Source organism: Belonocnema kinseyi, chromosome 5 (genome assembly GCF_010883055.1).
Source record: "Belonocnema kinseyi isolate 2016_QV_RU_SX_M_011 chromosome 5, B_treatae_v1, whole genome shotgun sequence".
In the NCBI taxonomy this organism is placed as follows: Eukaryota; Metazoa; Arthropoda; class Insecta; order Hymenoptera; family Cynipidae; genus Belonocnema; species Belonocnema kinseyi.
In genome coordinates, this window is record NC_046661.1 from 132,468,264 (window position 1) to 132,489,335 (window position 21,072).

General features: G+C 28.3%; 2 protein-coding genes across 3 annotated transcripts in view; one reads left to right on the forward strand and one right to left on the reverse strand.

Moving 5' to 3' along the window:
- Nucleotides 1-6,741: 6,741 nt before the first annotated feature.
- Nucleotides 6,742-19,210, reverse strand: LOC117172450. Of its 2 annotated transcripts, none has more exons than XM_033360396.1 (3): nt 19,165-19,210; nt 9,350-9,473; nt 6,742-8,044 (listed from the first exon to the last, which is right to left on the reverse strand). In XM_033360396.1, exons 2-3 carry the CDS (start codon nt 9,405-9,407, stop codon nt 7,722-7,724), a joined length of 381 nt encoding a protein of 126 aa, XP_033216287.1. In that variant the 5' UTR covers nt 9,408-9,473; nt 19,165-19,210; the 3' UTR covers nt 6,742-7,721. The 2 variants fall into 2 exon arrangements, with proteins under 2 accessions (XP_033216287.1, XP_033216286.1); XM_033360395.1 differs by lacking the exon at nt 19,165-19,210 and adding an exon at nt 18,919-18,984.
- LOC117173897 overlaps nt 16,431-21,072 on the forward strand; it is a 112,031-nt gene continuing 107,389 nt past the window's right edge. Inside the window, exon 1 of the mRNA XM_033362544.1 lies at nt 16,431-16,658. Within this exon, the coding sequence (XP_033218435.1) occupies nt 16,610-16,658 (49 nt within the window). The 5' untranslated portion in view covers nt 16,431-16,609. The remainder of the gene's footprint in view (nt 16,659-21,072) is intronic.

A 21,072-nucleotide genomic window follows, 5' to 3' on the forward strand; every position in this document is an offset into this window, starting at 1 on the left:
ATTTAATTATTTTTCGTCATTTGAAAAATTGCCCAATTAATTTGTTTATGTATTATTTTATCATTAACAATTAATAATAATTATGCCGTTTGCGATGATTATTTTGTCAATTCATGGCATTTTTTATACAAAAAATAATACAGCGTTATAAAACTAATTCATTCAGTAACATTTTTCATAATAGATAAGTACAGAGTTTTAAAGTGAGCTTATTTACATTTTTCCTAATTCAGTTTTGACAACACATATTCTGGAAGTAATTTTCGCAAAAAAAGTGAATGAAGTATAAACAGAATGTATAGTGTGAGTCTTATTATTTAAATGATCCCTGAAAATTAATTGTTTACACCAAAAAATTAGAACCAGCAAATTTCAGTTTTAGCATAAAAAATACCTTCTTATTAGGATGAGAATCTAAGAAGCGATTCTTGCTTTTTTATTTTATTAATTCTAATGTTATTTCTTTTATGAAAACAATATCTAACGGCCCGATAATACAATGATTTATAAAAAAATTTTTAGGTCCATTTTTCGTGTACAATTTTTGTCTACTAATTTTTTTCATATCTTGTGTCTTTTTCCAAAAATTAAATGCTTATATTTTCCACGCTATTTTTAATACTCAAACAAAAACGACACATTCTACCCAAAACATAATGAATAACAAATGCGTAGACCCATCTTGAGTGCATAATTTTTTTCTCATCATGTTTTTTCGAATTTTGCATAGTGTGACGGTCAAATGGAATTTTTAGTTTTCATTATTTCTTATGCAATCAAAATATGAATTTTCAATTTTTTAAAAAAATTAAAAAAGTTTTTTTTTATCTTGCAGAGCTTTTGAAAAGCAACGTTTTTATTTTCTTGCTTTCTTCATACTGTTTTTTATTTTTTTTAATGCCTTCTGAGCACACTTCAGAAAAAAATAATTCAGGTGAAAATTGTTTATTCAATAGTGGTTGTTTGAAGGTTTCTGATATAACACTTAAAGCTTTTTGAATATTTCGGTAGTTATACCTAGTATTGACGTTCCCTTATGTAAGTAATACTTGAAACTCACCAATTGAAACGTTTTTTAATACCAAAAATATCTATATATTTGTTAAAGGTTTTATTAAATTTCAATTAGAGTTAAAATTAAATTCTAAGAATTGAGAATAACAAGAAAATGAATAATAGGTTGTTGTTCACTTTGTATAAATATAATTATTGTCATATTTTCAAGGAAATTTAAAGAAAATGTTTTTCAGCACATCAGTTGTCTTAAGAAGGATTCTTGAAAATTGAAAAAAAAATTATTTTATAGGATATTACAAAATATTAGGAATAATTCGAGTCTCTTTAGACGATATCGAGGACATTCTAAGAAATTGCACAGAAATAGAGAAATTTTGATTAAATTTCGGTAATATTTCAGAGTTTTTTATTAAAGCTACTGAAGCATATTTTTAAGACCCTTAAAAATCGAAGTTTCTAAAAATTTTCTGAATTTTCAACTCTTTCTGAATCCTTGCAAATCAACCAAATATTGCTGGAACTTACTTAAATTTTGGAAATTTTGTGATTTTTTTTAAAATACGAAATCAAAACATTATTTTTATTTTTATCGGGTTTAAGTTCGGGATGATTCTAGGGCCTATAGTGAATCAGCAAAACTATTCCACTCGTGAGAAAAAATCACATTGAGTTGTTAACTTAAAACAGATTCACAAAGGGGGAGGGTCGGTAAGGCCGGTTTTTTGCCTAATTTATTTTTGGACCAAAAAATCTGAAAAAATCATGGTAGTATCTTATAAGTATCCCGAGTCGATTGCACGCTCGGGCTTACTATGGTTTTCGGGGTCGCCGAATACAAATCTGGCGTCCTTTGACTTTTATCGCGTCAGGTTCAAGGTCATTGGAAGGCCAAATCAAGAGAAAACAGTAAAAAAATCCAAAAAAATACGTTATAGGTTTTTGGAGTCGCTAATTACGAATCTGGCATCCGTTGAACTCTATCGCTTCAGGTTCAAGGTCATTTGAAGGTCATTTGAAGGTAAAATCGAGAAAAAACGGTAACAAAATTAAAAAGAAATATGTTATAGGTTTTTGGGGTCGCTGATTACAAACCTGGTGTCCGCTGACCTTTATCGCGTCAGGTTCAAGGTCATGGGAATGACATATTTTTGTATTTTTTCAGCGTTTTTTATCGATTAGACTTTCAAATGACCTTGAACCTGACGCGATGAAGGTCAGCGGACCCCAGGTTCATAATCAGCGACCCCAAAAACCTATAACATATTTAAAAAAAATTTTTTTACCGTTTTTTTCTTGATTTGACCTACAAATGACCTTCAAATGACCTTGAACCTGAAGCGATAGAGTTCAACGGATGCCAGATTCGTAATTAGCGACTCCAAAAACCTATAACGTATTTTTTTTTGATTTTTTTACCGTTTTCTCTCGACTTGACCTTCCAATGACCTTGAACCTGACGCGATAAAAGTCAAAGGACGCCAGGTTTGTATTCGGCGACCCCGAAAACCATAGTAAACCCGAGCTAACCTCAGAATACATGTTTAAGAGTGTCAAATCTCTCGAAAATACAGTTGGTGGGTAGTGGTGTTTCCTATATTTGTAGGGGGGTGGGGTGCAATCGACTCGGGATACTTGTAAGATACTACCATGATTTTTTCAGATTTTTTGGTCCAAAAATAAATTAGGCCAAAAACCAGCCTTACCGACCCTCCCCCTTTGCTGCAAATTATTTGCTCGTCAAGACCCATATTTTATATTTTATTCGTGAAAAATTTTACTTAATCTTTCGCAGAGTAAGAAAAGCCTGTTCTTAATTGGATTTTCGTAAGTGTAAGTACAATACTGCTCGGTTGGTATACGATTAAATGTTCAAAAACAGAATGGTCAATGTTAGTAAGATCTACAAATTTGTCTAAACCCATTTTTTTTATAAAACGCATAGTTTTCACTAAGTCGAAAAAATGTGACCCAAAACATAAGTTTCCATTTGCCGTTGAAGCTAGGAGAGAAAACTGCCGTCGCAAATAATTGTTAGGGCAAGAAAGTTGAAGAAAATTTCAAAAATTTCTCGAATTTTGTACCTCGACCCCACCTTGTGGCATGATATTCAAAATTTGAAGTAATTATATGAAATGTACACTGCTTCTGGTTGAATGTATGTAAATTCTCTAAGCGAAGATCAGCTAGGGACATTTTCCAACAACGCTTTGAGCTTTCACCGAAGTGCATGTCTTGGGTTTTCCGAAAAAGGCCCTAATTTAAATTCTATGGGATTAAGAATGGTTAACAAAAAAGCAAAAATAAACTTTCCGCAAATCTTAAATTAGCAATTTTGTAACAATGACTATAGGCCCTATTGGTTTTATTATTGCAGACAATATAGAACGCTTCAAGGTACAATTCAAATATAATTCCGACTTTACTGATCTGTGAATTGAATCTGTTATTGACCATAAGGACTTGTTTTAAGTCACCGATGAAGTTTTCAATTAATTTTGGCTCGTTTAAGACTTACTTTCGGACACTAATTCCCGGCTTGGCTAAATGCTGAATTAGGCTATTGCGTAAATTTATGGCTTCCTCAACGGTATTTGCTCCTGTTAGGAGGTCATCAACATAAAAATCTCTTTGCAAAATGGAAGCTGATATAGGGTGAGATTGATTTTCATCTTCGGCTAAACGAAAGAGTTTTCGAATTGCAAGGTAAGGAGCCGAGGCAGTTCCGAAAGTGACTGTTTTTAATATGTATCTTTGCATGGGTTCATTTCACTTATTCCGCCAAAGAACCTTCTGAAATTTTCTATCTTCATGCCGCAATTGAACTTGTCGGTACAGCTACTATTAGATGTCCGTTGTGACTACAAATGGAAAGGTTCGATAACGAGTAAATGTTTAAAATAAAATTTCGTGTATTGTTAGGCCAACCATTAATGTGGTATTCAATGGGATTCCTGATGATGATTTGCTAGAGGCATAAACAACAACACGGGTTTTTGTTGAAAGACTGACTTTCTTTATAATCGCGTCATGGGCAGGATAGCAACCTTCTTCTGATGAAGAATATTCTGTCATGTGACCTTGTTTCAGATAACTATCGATTCAATCCCGGTATTGTTTATTTAAATCAGAATCCTTATATAACTTATTCTCGAGATGATTGAAACGCTTAATTGCAATATCGCGACTTGTGCATTTTTCGGGTTTGATTACTTCGCAAACAGTTTGCACATAGATATTTCGATTTTACTGTTTCATATCTAGCCTTAGTTGTCACAGCTAAACATTTGGACTGATTATAAAGCCGACGATCCCTCTTATCGCAGATTTTACACGTTTCCTTAAAATCACCTGGCAATAAATAATTTTAAATAGAAGGATAAGCCATTGCAGCTCCTGAAAATGAAGCTTGTGTTTTTCGGGCGTACCTGAATATATTACGCATGTTTAAGTCGCCCTTTGTTTTTATATTTGTCGAATTATAATTCATTGCACTAGCTACCCTAGTTTCTTCAATTTTTGCGCGCCATTTTAAATTATCACAATAGTTCATTATCGAACATTATCAAGATGGTGTTCCATTTATCGGTGACAATTGAAAGAGCACGAAGTGCTCAAAGGTGTTTTTGTGTCATATCAAATAAAGCGCACATCATAAATTCTTTTGATACAGAAGGAATTCCAGACCGAGACTTAACATGACTATCCACTATGAATTTTTTATTGCGATAGCAGACTTTGAGTTGTTCTCAGGCAACACTGTAATTTTCACTTTTTGTTTCGAGGAAGGCAATGATATTGACTGGATCGCCAATATCATTAACACCAATCATCGATAGTATCACTAAATTGAAAGTAGTGTCGTAAAACTCGAGCCACGTGTCAAAGCTTCCCGAAAAAGTTGGTATTTTTGGTTCTGGTAACTTTCGTTTAATAAGTCTGTGATTTGGTATACGATTCTCAATTATCGCAACTGCAATGTTTGTAATCCTTAAAGCCTCTTCAATTAATGATTTCTGTTTTAGTAATGTTCTCACTCTACCGCGAATTCAATGGTTTCTGTTTTCGAAAGATGAGCGCTCTTCACGATTAGCCTTTACAGTCTCGAAATTTTCTACTGATAAAGTTTCGATTCCTTCTTGACATTTTTCAAATTTTTTAGCCAAAGGCATTATCACTCTCCGATAGTTTGTCGTTAAAAATATAACTAAAGCAAAAATGCAATAATTATATAAGTATTAATAATTTGCTTTTATTAAAAATTGTAATTCAAAAATAACTTCTAGGTGAGATTGTAAACTTATTTTCCAATTTATTTGAAAGCTATCTAAATTAAAAAAATTTTGTTTGAAAATTTAAAAAAAAGATTGCAGGATGAATTCTTTAAAGTGTTTCAAGATTAAAGAAATATTTAAAAAAAAGAAAACTGATCCCTAGCTGACTTGTGTACGATCACGGTAACTTATCAGTATTGTAAACAGATGCGACAATCACCTCCAGCTGGAATAGTCATTTACGACGCCGCACATGCACATGTCATATCAGGTCTTTATATCTATTTCACTTTTTAATATTTGATACATACATTTTGAGACAAATATTTTAAATTATAAGTAGAAAAGATAAATTTTTCAATACAGTATTTAAACAAAATATTTCAATTTTCAACTGAAATAGTAAATCTTACAATGAAAAAATTAATTTAAGCTAATAATTTAACAGTCTGCCAATGAATTTTCAACGAAAAAGATTAATTTTCTCAAAGTAAATTAGTAATATTTTCAACCAAAGAAATTGCACAGAGTGCATAAATTTTATACCACACAATATGATTTTTTAATAAGAGACTAGCATTTTGGTGACAAAAATTGAATTTTCAGGCTAATCAATTTTTAATAATTATGTCATACTCAGTGCTCCATGTGAGACAATATTTTTTAGGAAAAATATCATTTTTTTGTAATTTTTAAATTTGTTTTGCATCTAGTCTAAAATGGCTTCATGTATATTATGTTATTCGAAGAGATAACTTGATCGATAGTTCTGATTAGTATTTACAGAGATTGTGGAAGGACTTCTAAACAGCTTGATAGTAACTACCTCTGATGATAATACAGATGCCTTTAAAACAAATTTTTATCATCTTGGGCATTTTTTGAAAAAAGATTGTGTTTTTTTCAATTTAGATACGAGTGAGAGGATAAAAATTGTTCTTTAAAATTAGTAATGACAATAAGAACGGTAGATTGTTATCGATGTTTGCACTCACACTTTATTGTCATATAAACGCCAGTTTTTAACAATAAAACGTAGTTTAGTAGTGCATTTATTAATTAAATGCAATCAAATAATCATCAATGCTGATTTGATAAAAGATACTTTTTAAGTGCCTAAGTTACATTTTCGATTAATTTTTGTCCGATGCAATCGTTATGAACGGATTTATTTCGTCCTTGAATAATTCCGTGGACAAATGTTTATGAAATAACAAATTATTTAGTATCTTCTATGAATTCAATGAGAGAACGGCTTTGTCTGTGAATTTCTCAAATTTAGTGCAAATAAATTGTTCATAAAAAATTTAATAAATTTTTAAATATTCACTAAGCTATTACAATTGGCGATTTAAATGGTTTATGGTTGCTCCCTTTTCATTAGGATCAGAATGTGAAAATAAATAAGCAAGGGTGTAGAGGTACATCGAAAGATAGAAAATAAAGCTCTAAATCATATTGAAACCGTTTATTTTGTTAATCCTGAAGTACATTTTCCTCTTTACAAAATTTTCTATTCAGGCGAAGTCGAATTAACATATTAAAAATAATTTAAAGAAAATTATTACTACTTGCTATTATACACTCGAAGAAAAGTTCCATCCAGTCCAAGTTCTATAAAGTCGTTTGTACATGATTCAAAGCAAAAATTTGTTTATATTAACATTACATTTGTTTTATTAGAAAATGCCTTATTGAAAAAAAATCCTTTTGATTTATGGTTAACAAGGAGAGTAGAATGAAAAGAATTACAATAAATCTTATTTGTTTGTATAATTCTGTGCGTAGTTTGCAATGAATTTCTATATAAAATTCCCATCTTTTTATACTAATTTAGAAATCAACTTTTATCTATAGATTTTTATTTTTAATAAACTTATTTTTTATTGCCTTATCTTAAAATAGTTTAATATAGTGAATACTTGCTTTCGAAAATCATTCGGCACTACACAGCAAATTATTAAACATGTTTGACCTAAGAATAGAAAATTAATTTCGAAGACAACTAATAAAAATTAATGTCAGCATGTTATTTTTTAAATAAAAATTAATAACTTAGGATACGGAAAGAATTTTTTTGACAGCAGACGTAACTACTAACACACCAGTTGCGCTAATAATTGGAAAGAATCTTATGTATTCGTTTCATATACTTGCTGCGCCGTTCAGTTAAATGCTCCCTACGATGGTCCGGTGCGCTACTGCGCATGCGTTAAGCAGAGCCAATAAATAGCGATTATTCGCGCATGCCCATGAATATCCCAGGCCAGGTGGCGCTTCTGCCGTGCCAAAATTCTTTTCGGGTAACCAGTAATGATTAATATAATTTTTTTTTGGTATTATATCACAGTGGGAAAAAAGGAAATATTAGCTTCTTCTTGAGAAAAGGCAGATGTCGACATCAAAAAAGGCGTGCAGTCAGAAATGTCAATTTTACTGCGTTTCAAGGATTTTGTCAAATTTAAGACCATACCTGGCTGTGTCATCATCAGTCCACAGATATGACTTCTTAGTGTCCACTTTATATTGTGTATTCAATATCATTAATTTACGCACCCAGTTTTGAAAATTAGTTGTTACTTCTAATACGCAAACCTGTATTTGCCCATCTAGTAGTCCAGGCTGGACTCGATTTTTCCCATCTTTAATCGCTTTTTTTTTTTCTTTAGTCGCTACTTTGAACCAGAGGCCCAGCTTATCTGGAAGTTCAATAGAGCCAGGCTGAAGAGCTGTGCTATTGTATTGTGAACTTAATTCTGCAAAAACAAATAGCATTAGATTAATTTTAATATTTAAAGTACTAGATCGAGCATCACAGTCTTTCCCCTATCCCCCTACAACTTCCTTTTTTTTTTAAATTTCCATGTTTTCTTGAAATGAACTTAAATTGAAAATTCAATATTTGAAATACGCGCGACGCGGACCGTAAAGATCCCAGAGGTGGCGCTGAAAACAATCCACGCAAGCGCTCGAGTCTGAATCGTAAAATTTTAAATTGTGTCTGTAAGATTGATTGCATTTTCCACCAATTATATAAACATTTAGACAAAAAGCTGAATTATAAACGAAATACATCCAGTTTCAACGAAATGAGTTAGTCTTCAAATAAAAAAAAAAAGGTTTAACCAAATAGTTGGAGGTTCGCGTGAAAAAGATACTTATTAAACAAAGTCTTTATTTTTTAACAATAAAGCTAATTTTTAAGTAAAAGTGAATTCTGCACAAGAATTGTGGCCAAAGAAACGAGGAATTTTGAAACATAAATTTATTTTCAACAAAGAATAACTATTTTCTTCAATTTTTTATCGCCGACACGGATTTCAACAGGAAGTATGACTAATTAAATATAATTGCTAAATTTTTCATTAAAAATACATTTTTAAATAAAAAAGAAAGTTTGTGTAATAAAATGGTTAAATTTTTACAAACAATTTTCAGTTCAGAACATTAATTTTTAAGCGAATAGATTATTTTTTAACTATCTCAAAATTAATTTTTGACTTGACAGATATGAATTCTTCATCAAAAAACGAGAAATTTAATTTTTCCGTGAAGAAATGTATTCTCAATAAAATATATGAATTTTAAACTTTATGTGTGATTTTTTGACCAAAAAGATGAATTCTGACCGAAACATGTAGTAGTTTGGATCAATTTTCAACTAACGATAATAAATTTTAAATACAAAATGAGAAACCTGAACTTTCAATTGAAAAATAATTTTCGAACAAATGGTTGATTTTCCAAACAAAAAATTAATTTTTAAACAAGAAAAAAATTTTTCTACCGAAGAAAACGAATTTATAACAAAATATATCCATTTTTGAGCATTTGGTTGAATTTTCAACAAAACATGTAATATTTAATATTTAAACCAAAGAATATTTCAATTTTAAATAAAAAACAGTTAAATGTAGGGAAACACAAGAATTTTTTACCAAAAACGAAAAAACTTTACTTTTCAGCTTTTAATTCAATTTTTGACCCAAAATTAAAATTTTCAAAAAAACAAATTTAAATTAAGGCATAATTAGTATATTTAGGTATATTATTATATTTACCAATGAAACTGAAGAAAATCGCTAGAGTGAGGAGAGGAACACCAATATGGATCTTCATTTTCGTTAAATCCAGGATCTTGATAAATGGTAATTGCTGAATTTCGTGCAATGAAATAAAAGCTTTCTGCAAGAAAAATAAAAACATGAATCAATGAAAATAATTTTTTTTTATTCCATTCCTTCCAACTCAATAAAAATTATTTTTAAAAAAGAAAAGGGGCCTCTTTCCATTCAGAAAAGAACTTCAAAATAAATAAATTCGCCCTTGAAGCTGAATAAAAATGTAGAAAATAAAGTTTGTCCCTCTTTCAGTTCTTAGAATTTTGAAAATCACAATTTTCTTATTTTAAACACCTTAAGCATCGTACAAACTTAAAATTTGCTCGCCTTAACAATAACTCCAGATTACACAGGTCGACAAATTTTGAAGGCAGAGATCAGACCTAATATTTCCGAAGGATTTTGATGGGCTGAATCCAATTCCGAGCTCGAAATTGCTCTTATACATTAGGTTTTCAAGACATCATAACCTAAACGTGAAAATACGTGTTTATACCTGTTTTTGAGGTTATGTAACCGGACAAGAAAAATGTCTACCACAAAAGTTAATATGGAATTTAAAATTACTAATCTTCCCCTTTGAAACCTACTTAAATTTATTAAGATATCTTTATTTTTTACCAAAATATTCGGATTTGAAATTTTTTATTTTAGCGTTTTAACCCATTGACGCTGAGGTGTTCAGATTTATATAACGCATTCTCTATTGCTGACGGTACGATATTTTTCTACAAAATATTATCTCAGGGATTTTCGAGGGTTCCCTTTATATTGCCGGTGTCAGTTTTTTGCGGCAGACATTTTTTTGTCCAGTCACATAACCTCAAAAAGAGCTTAAAAAACGCGTTTTTGACACATTTAGGTTAGGATAACTGGACAGCCTGACGCGTAGGCGCAATTTTGAGGTCGGATTCGGATTCAGCGCATAAAAATCCTTCGGAAATGTTTGGCCTGCTTTCTGGCTTTTGGCCTTTCTTAAATTATTGAAGTTTTCTGAATAAAATTTAGAAACTTTACAACTGTTTGAAAGGTATCCAGATAATCAGAAAATTTTTTTTAAAGATATTTGGAAAAATTTTGTATGGTTTTTTATTTAAAAAAATTAATTTCAAGGCAATTCATTTCAAGACCAATGTAAATATAATATGCATTTAAATAGCGTAATAGTTTCACCAAATGCAGAATATTGTGAATAAATAACATTTTATTCATTATAAATAATTTAAATTGAAATGGACAGTCTTTATAAATTTATTTTTTTAACTAGAAACTTCACTGTATCATAATTGTTGGAAAATCAATCTTCTTTCGTTAAAAATTGTACTATTTGCGTTAAAATTTATATATATTGTTTAAACTTTGTCTTTTGTGGTCTTTTGTGATATTAAGATATTTGGTCGAAAACTTCAGTATATAAAATTCAAAACATTGGTGCATCTAATCAATTTTATTTTTGCAAATGTAGATAGGAATTCGCAACTTTGATAAAATACAAACTTTAAGAATTTAAAATTTTCAAATAGATTAAAAAAACTTGTTTTTAATTTTGAAATAATTATGCAAGACTCAAAAGTAATTTCATTTCTAAAATTATTAAAACGTTATAAATGTATTGTATCTATCATTTTTTTCGCGGATTATTGTATGTAATAATCTGCTTAAAATTAAACCATTTCGAATTTTTTTAATCGTGAAACACTTTTGTAAATATAAAAAATTAATATATGATAGCATAAAACAATGTTATAATCTTTAAAAATGTTAAAAAATACAATTATTACATTTTATTGATAATTTAAAAAAAATTTTATGCGTTTATAAAGCAAAATATTTAAGTAAAAAGAATTCAATAACATTTTTAAAAATTTTATTAAGAATGCATTTAATTTTATGAAAAAATAATTTAAAAATTGACAATTAAAATTTTCTCCAATAAAAAAATTGAAAGTGCAAGGAGGAAGCCAATAAATATTTTTCATCCGACTATTGTAAGACCCTATATATTTTAACCTGCAAGTTGTTGCACCAAACTTTTCTTTAAGGAATTCTTTTTTCTTCTAATTTCGAAGTATTTTATACTTGAAATAAAAATAAAATATCGAGCACTTTTTTAAATGGGTAATATTTAAACTAGCGATCAATTTATTTTGCATATTATAAATTTTTTTTTGAATTGTTATTTTAAATAAAAAAATGAGTTAAAAAGTACTATAAAATAATTAAATAAATAAAAAAACAAAAAATAAAAATAATGAAAAAATAAATAAATTTTAAATTGTTGTTTTAGGAAAGCAATTCCATATTCAAATCTTAGTAAACAATGTATAATAAAAGAATTCGATAAATTAAAAACTTTGCGGTTTATGAAAATTTTCGTATAGCAGAACATTATTTTTTGTCATTGGTGTTATTTAAGAATTTTTGTACATAAAACTTTTCTTTATTATTCATTACCTTTGGGTCGTTTTTAAGCGTTTTAAATATTTAGGAACAACAAGTGTTAAGGCCCTTGTTAAATAAGTTAAACTTACTTCGATTTTTCAAATATTTTATATTATTGTTAAGGGAATTTTATTTTTCATCAAAAATTGAGTAAGAGAGTATTATATAAAATAAAAGAAAATGTATTAAGAAAACAAAAGTATCGAGCCTTTTTTGAAATAAGTAAAATTCAATTCTAAAATTTTTATAAATAAAAAATGGTATATTAGTTTGAAGATGGTTGAGGCTCAACATTCGACTTCATACGACACTGCCTTGAAATTCTTACTCGAGATTTTGTCACCAAGATCCAAGTGCTTCGATAGCGAAGTCGGTAGGGCGCGCGGTTAGGACACTGGTTTAGTAGGTAGTTATAGATAGGGTTCGAATCCTCGTGGAGTGCGAATTTTCAAAGCAATTAAGTGTGCGATTTTATGTGTAAGTAACAGTGTGCAAAAATTATGTGTCTTAATAATTTAAAAAATGAAGTCTATATAACAATAATTTCGAAAAGAATTTTTTGTTTTTGAGAAATAGTGTTCCGCTGAGACTCATTTTTGGCTGAAAACTTTTTAGCTGATAACTTATTGTTTCGGTTGAAAGTTAGTTTTTTTTTAAATTAATTTTTCCGAATAAAAATGTAATCACTCTGTTGTCAAATTTTTTGGATTTGTTTAATTTCTTTTCTTTTTTTGGGGGGAAAAAATTAATTTTTGGTGTTTGCAAATTTATTTATTTGGTTAAAATTTACTTCTTTTAAAGTGAAAATAAAATTTTTAAACTAACAACTCAGCTCAATTTTTTGTCAACATTTTTTTTATAGACAATTAATTTTTATAGTAGAAAATTTATTTATTGCGTTGACAATTCCATTAGAAATTAGAATATTTGATAATAATTCATGTATTTTATGACAAATTATTTCATTTCCGCAGAATATTAATATGTTTGATTGAAATTTTATTTCTTTGATTAAAATTAGATTTTTTTATTGAAAAATAATTTCATTAACTGAAAATTGAACCATTGCATGTTTTGTAAAAATATTTTGGTAGACATTTAATCTTTTCGGTTGGAAATTAATTCGTTTGATTGGAAATGTAACTATTTCGTTGAAAGTTATTTTATTTTGTTAAAACTGTATTTTTCTAACTTAAAATTATATTTGATTCTATCTATTTTGAAAATTTATCTTTTTTAGTTGAAAATCATTTTTTTTTTTGACAATTTGTCTTTTTTTTAGGTAAAAAATTCAGATTCTGGGTTGAAAATTTTGTTTAAGAATCATTCTTTTTCTTAACATTTTTTTTTTACTAAAAATATAGCTTTTCCATTTTTTCCAGCTGACTATAGAAAATCGAGTTTTCAATTAAATTATATTTTGATGTTGAAAAGTAAAATTCAAATCTTTTTTTAATACATTGTCAATTTTTTTGTCAAATGTTAGTCTGTTGGCTATAAAAAGGTATCGCTTGTTACATCAAATGTAACTTGTTTGTTAAAAATTCACTTAGTTTCTCTTTTTTTAAATTTGATGACTGAGAAATTTTTCTTGGTTAAACATTACTCCATTATGATTAAGGATTTATCTCCTTTTTCCAATTAATTTTTCTTTTCTAAAGATTTATTGAAACTTTTAATTTATACAGCCTTCCAAGTAGCTCAGTAAACTTACTAAAACCATGAATTGCCTTCATTATAATTATTTTGATGAGTTACTTCAAACACATGAGATGGAAAATAATTTTTCTTGCAAAAAAAATCTTAAACTTTCTATTTCTAAATATTTTGATGTTTTTTTAAACACAAAATTACTCTTTCAATATTAAAAAAGTTTTTTATTCAATGTTTCAACGATTTAAAAAAAATTCTATCAAAAATTTGAACAATTTCAAACGATATTTAAAAGTTTTTTAAAAATCAAAAAATATTTTAAAAGTTGAAAAGAGTTAGAAATAAAATTTTGAAAAGTTTCGAGTATTTTAAAAGGCAAAAAAATTTTTTAAAGATTTAGAAAAAATTCGAAATAAGTTTGAAAAATGTTGTATCAGAATTTTCAATCCTGAAAATGTTAGAAATATTATATATAACATTTGAATAATTTTAAACAATATTTAAAAGTTTTTAAAACATTCAAAGATAATTTTAAATCGGAAAGGGTATCAAAAAATTTAAAACAGCATATAGATATTTGACTATTTAAATCACAACTTCAAAGCTTTTTAAAAATTTTTAAATGTAACAAAAAAAATAAAGAATTTTCCTTTAAATCAAGATAATAAGAATCCATTTCTGCTAAGGTTCCTCTGAATATTTTAAATCATTTTTTATTTCAAAAAATTATTTTATAAATAATCAAATTATAATCAGATTATCTTCATTAATGCAATAGTCAAGATTTTGAAATTTTCACAATTAATATTTATAACCTTTTACTATCTTTTTATAAATTATTTAGTTATTTTTTATTTTTCTAGTATTTTTCACTTAACTTACGTTTATTCACAAGTCATTGTGCGAAAGTGGAAAAATAGGAAAAAATATTGCAATTAATCTATTTTCCATTCTACCACAGAAGAAAACCTAATCGATAAACACAATTTGTAGGAAATATCTAATGCAGGCTGAAGAGAAAATATTTTTTCTGAATTTCAAAATCTTTAAATAAATGAAGTTGTTCTTCTCAATTTTTTTTCAGACTGAAATTTTAAATAAGAAAATATTTCAAAACGTATAAAAACTTCGGCCTCCGTGTTCTTCGACGTATATATACAAAGAAATATTTACGTTATTAGGTTTTAATTTCGACATTTTTTTAACGTTCTCACTTTTTTTATACATAGAATATCAGTTTTAAACTTTGAAAAATGTAAGAGCAGAAAGAAAACTATCTTAAAGTACAAATTTTAATAATAAAATATGTGAAAAATATGTTAAATATCAATTTCATCATCATCAGCCGGTAACGGTGCACACGGAAATCCGAACCCTGGCGGCCACAAGACGAGGCTCTAACAGCTGGCTCGTCCTACGTCGTGAGTCCTTTGTTGTGGGCCGGATAAGATTCAGTTAAAATATTTATTTTTTTATTTTTCATTATTAAACTTTATACTTTAACTAAATTTTCTTTCGCCTCTTGCATTTCTCAACGTTTCAGCTCGATAATTTTTTGTATAAAAAAAGTTCCGACGTTAAAAAAATGTCGAGGTTCAGAAAAAAGATGAAATAATTTTGAGTAAAGTTCCTATCCAAATGAAGTTCCTGAATGTACTTTATTGTACTCTAAAGCATTTTCCAAACTTTCAGCTCGATATTTTATTTACAAAAAAAGTTCTTAGGTATTTGGCTATGTCACATGACCTTAAATTAAGTTTTTATTCTTTGAGCTTCACAAGATCTGAAATAAAAAATATCGCCTGAGATTCAATAATTGCCATGTTCCAACAAAGAAAAGAGTTTGACATTTTTTTCAAAATCATAATAAATTAAGGAATTGCTCGAAATTAAAAAACCCTGCCACATTCTAGTAATACTCTAAGAGAAAATAGTTATAAATAATGAAAAATAGTTTAAACAATTACTTTTTTTTAACTCAAATTAATTATTATCTCACTAAGTGAAAAGTAAACAGAAATGTAAAATTGTAGAAGAAACCGCAACTATCTACATAGCTACGCCAAAATAGAAGATATTTATAGGTAGTAATAAATTTTTTAAACAATTAAGTTTGTTAAATTCGATTCATTATTACTACATTTGAATTGAAAAGTGGACTAAAAGATAAAAAAAAGACAAAAACAGCAAGCTTCAAACCAAGAAGATTAAATTTCTGCCCACAAAGATAAATTTTCATTAAAAATTACATTAGCTTAATTTCTTAAATACTTCAGCTTTCAGTAAAGAAAATATTTTACAAAATAAAACTAATTTTCAATTTAAGAAATAAATTTCAAAACGAAAATAATTTTAAAATTAACTTTGGGCATAGACCTTCGCCAGCCTGCCCTCTCACACTTCTTTCATCCCTAACTCCCATCTCCAGCCAAAACTTCCCTTCTCCTACTTTCTCTCATTCATAATCATTTTCCCTACTTCAGCTCATTTCCCTCACACCCCCTACTTGGTGCCTCCTCTACATTCCACGCCCTCACTTCCCCTCATCATACTTCCTCTACTTTCTTTTCCTTCATTTTCTCTAATGTAACCTTCTTTCCTTCCCTTTTATTACACACATCAACTTTTATTCACCCACCTCTGCTTTCGCCTTTGTCAACTATACTCCGTTCATTTCCTCTACTCTCGCATCTCTCACTTCCACAGCTGAGACTTACCCTCTCCTGTTTCCCTTCCCCTACCAGCCTTCTCCAACTGTCATTTCGCCTTCCTTCACTTCCCCCATTTACCCTCTCCTCGTTTCTTCTTAATTCCACTACTTTCCTACCTGTTATTTCCCCAAGTCGTTCTCCTGTTTTTTTAATACTTCCCCTTCTTTTTTTCAAACCCCTTCCAGAATATCCCAAAAACCACCCTCTAAACGTGGTATAAGCAAAGTATAAAAGGTTTCAGTATAATGGACGTAAATATTACTTTCCTCTATGCGCATTTTATCACTTATTAGTGTCACTCACCTCTTAATGGTTAAACAATGTCCATTCTTTTAAACAACTTTTTCAAAAATGTGGAAAATTAATACCGTCTCCCTGTCTTATTAGATACACAATGACTTCAAAGAAAAAAATTATTCAAGAAACTTACCTCTTAACTATTGGTAAGCATTTGTAAATTTTTAAATTTTTTTAAAGGAATCTCTTATATCATCAGAGATGGTAACCTTACTGACAGCAGATATGCCCTCCAAACCATAAAGGTAGAAAATCAACATAATATCGATCAAGTTAAGAATCTTCAATAAAGAAAATGCTTAACGTCTTAATCAGACTAGATGGAAAATAATATTTTAAAATCAAAATTATTTCTTTATAAAAAAAGATCCTACTCCTTCTTCACTCCATTGGGAATCGAACCACAAAACTTCTGATTTCCGGTCAGGTGCTTTTCCAATTAGGCTATTAGAGGGATCAGAATAAGAACTCTTAATTCAAGAAAATAAGGCTAATTTTTAACTGGGTGTTAATGGTGCAAGTAATTATTTTAAAGGAATCTGTTATATCATCAGAGATGGTAACCTTACCGACAGAACAGATGGAAAATAATATTTTTGCAAATTAAAATTAGCAAACTCATTTAAGAATAATTACTTGTACCATTAACACCTAGCTGAAAATTAGCCAATGTAGTGAAGATGGAGTACGATGTTTTTTTCAGGAAAAAATTTAAATTTTTAAATTGATAATAAAAACTACATTATGGAAAACACGATTTTTGTTAAATTTTTAATAATCTAGGTTCTATTTTAAATAATTACTTCTAATTTTTCAAGATGTCAAAATACGTCAGAAACAAATTCGGAAGATTTTTAGGCAAGTTTTTTCATAATAAATTTTTATTAAGTTTTACGAAAAATACGAATCATCTTAAATGATATTTAGCAAGTTTAAGAATACATGCAGATTTTTTTTATTTAGGCGAAATGTGAATCATTTGACAGATTTACAAAAAGTTCATAATTTAAAGGAATCTGCATTATCATCAGAGATGGTTACCATCAAGCAAGTGTAGATATTCTACCAATCGTGAAAATAGAAAACAACATGATCGACAAAGTTAACTTTTAAAACAACAGAAATAACTTAATTTATGTTATAGACAAGATGGAAAATAGATTTACAAAATTTTAAAATAACATTTTTTTCAGACAGCGAATTCATTTTAAGGCTGCTAATTTTGCCAATGATTCAAGAATAATTAAAAATTGTAAAAGATTTCAAAAAATTTTGAACAAAATGTGAATTTTTTAAGATTTGTAAAAATATTTGAAAACGTTTTATGAATTATTCAAGATGAAAAAAAGTAAAAAACTGTTGTTTGAGAAAATGAAAATTGTATTTTACGTTGAAAAATTAATAATAATAGAAAAGTGCAAACGATTCAAAAACATTTTAAAAAATTGGATGAAATTTAAAAATGAATGTATGAGAGATTTTAAAGCAAAATTTTAGCAGAACTAGGTTAACATGTTTAGGCGTTTTTATGGTTTTAAATTAATTTCAAATTTAAGTATCTTAAAAAAAGTCATCGTATTTGGTTAGAAATTCAACTACTTTCCCAAAAATTCATAATTTTCGCTTGAAAGTTCAACCTCTTAATTTCCTAATCTTTTTTGCATGTAAATTAATCTTTTATGGTTAAGAAATCTAGTATTTAAAAAAAAACTCTTTTATTTGCTACATTGTTTTCACTCGTAAAATGAAAGTTGCCTTTTCAAAAGTTTATTTTTTTCTTTGAATTATTGTTCAAAGTCATTGTTCATCAGTCATGTCAAAATAAGAAAAACATGAGTTAAACTTTTTAAAATCGCTGGAAGTGATTAAATTTTCTTACCACGCACACATTTTTCAGATTTATCCACAGTTTGAGGGACCAAATAGAAAGATCGATTTCTTTAACCAGCCTTTTTTGATAAAAATTCAAAAAGTTAAAGCTTTTTCAAAATTTTGGTTTATTTTCGTATGTTTTTTGGAATTTTCTAAATGGTATAACTATGGTAATTTTTGATTTTATGAAAAAAGTAATTATCATAAATTGTTCGTCGTGAAAAACCTGTTTTTCGGATTTAGGGGTTCTCCAAACGTGGATATTTGACAAAAACTGGAGGGGCCCAATTTTACAGAAATCTAATACCTTCTCTGATGAGAATGTAAAAATAATCAAGTTTTTTTATTAATGCCAAACCTCTTATTTTATGTGATAAAAGTTTTAAATTAATAAATTAAGTTTACCAAGAGAAAAAATGTTTTAAAAAAGTAATTGAAGAGGGCGAAAAACAGAAATTATTATCGAATTCTTACAATTTCTTTAATTGGGTTACATTAAAATTAAGATTATTTCAATATTTGAAGAAAACACACCTTTTAGAGCTGGGAATTTTCTTCTTTCACTCGCTCCTTTTGACTAGACACTGAGAAAAGTGTCTTATATAGTGCAAAAGTAACGAAAATAATACTAAAACGATTTAATAGCTTTGGAATAGATTTGAGAATTTTGCGATAACGCCTACATTTTTTAGAAGTAAATGATTTTATTGTCCAATTCAATTTTATAGAAGAAAACGAAGTATTGAGATTGAAAGAAAATAATCAATTTTTATTACTTACATATTTTTTCAAATGTTAAATGTTTCACTGCGTTATAAAATTTATTAGAAAAACGGAAAGTATACGCTTGAACAAATTAAAAAAAAAAATGATCTATTTCACTGCCAATTGTATCCTGCCGAAGGGAATAAAAACAAACATTTTTTATGAGGAAACGATTTTATTGTATATTAAATTTTATTACAAAGTCGTAAAATATTATGTAGCAGCAAGTTTCAAAATTATAATATTTCCAGATTGGAGATAGATTGGAAATTTTTGAGAAAATAATTCTTACATTTTTTTAACTTTTTGAGTTAATTAAAAATATAAAAATACTAATTAAAACGTCTTAAATTATTGAAAATATTTCTATCTTGAAACCATTTAAGATTATTTGAAAGCTACTAAAGCTTATTTTTGAGATTCAAGAATTAGAGGAATTAAATGAATTTACGGATTTCAAGGAATTCACGAAGTTCATAGAACCCCTGGAATTCACGAATTTTATGGAATTAGCAGAATTCATGAAATTCAAGCAATAACTGTATGTACGGAATTCATGGAATTCGCGAAATTCAAGCAATTCACGGAATTAAATTAAGACGGGAGATTCAAGGAAATCGTAGAATTCATTGAATTCACAAAAACCAAGAAATTAATGGAATTCAATGAAATCACAGAAATTATATAACGGATTCATACAAAGAATTCATGAGATTTAAAGAATTCATTAAATTTTCGGAATTTTCGGAATCCAAAGAATTTATGAAACTCCAGAATCCATGGATTTCAACGAATTCAATGAATTCACGGAATTTTTGGAATTTGCGGACTTCCAAAAGAATCAGGAAATTCAAAAAATTTAAAGAATTCACGGAATCAGGAGAATTCAAGAAAATCAAGGATTATACAGAATTCAAGGAATTTACGGAATCCAAAGAATTCACGCATGTCAAGTGATTCATGAAATTCAAGAAATCGCAGAATTCCTATTATCCATGAAATTAACGGAAATGAAGGAGTTCATGGATTTAATCGAATTCACGGAAATCCAATAATTCACCTAATTTGATTAAGTCGGAGAATTTAATGGAAATCGTGGATTTCATGGAATTCACAAAAACCAAGGAATTCATGAAATTCAATGTGGTACTGATATTCAATCATATCACGAAATTCACGGAATGTATGAAATTGATAGACCTCTACGCATTCCTTGAATTTTTTCAATTCCATGAATTCTGTGAAATCCGTGAAGTCCGTGAAATCCATAAATTCCATGAATCTCAAATTTTCCTATAATCTCGTTAATTGCATGATTTCAGCAAATTCCTAGAATCCCAGAAATTCCGTAAATTTCGTGAATTCCTTTATTTACATCAATTCTACAAAATCCGCCCATTTCTTTAATTGCGCGAATTCTGTGATTACAGTCAATTCCATGAATTTCTTGAATTTCGTAACTTCCATTAAGTCCATCAGTTCCGTGAATTCCATAAATTAAGCGTATTCTGTGAATTCGTTAAATTCCATTATTTTCGCAAATTTCTTAAATTCGATGTATTCCGTGAATTCCGTGAATTAGGAAAAATATTCTTGAATTCCATGATTTCATTGGATTCCTTGAATTCTTTGATTTCAGTGAATTCCTCGAATTTCATAAATCCCGTAAATTCTATAAATTCCTTAAATTCCTTTAATTCCATAAATTCCATCAATTTCGCGAATTCCTTAAATTCCACAAACAATCAGTTTTTGGACAGTATGTCCGAATCAAGTGATTCTGAAACGAGTTTTCTAGTTATGATGATTTTTCAGCAATATCATCAAATTTTTAACAAAATAGTTTATTTGTTTAACAAATTGTTCAACTGTTAACTTAATGTTCAAATTTTGAAATAAAGAAGATTAAATTAAAATAAAAAA

Coding starts and splice junctions, on each gene's coding strand:
- LOC117172450 (XM_033360396.1), bottom strand. CDS start 9,407: ATGAAGATCCATATTGGTGTTCCTCTCCTCACTCTAGCGATTTTCTTC. Junction 8,045..9,349: donor GATTTTCTTCAGTTTCATTG/GTAAATATAATA, acceptor TTGTTTTTGCAG/AATTAAGTTCACAATACAAT.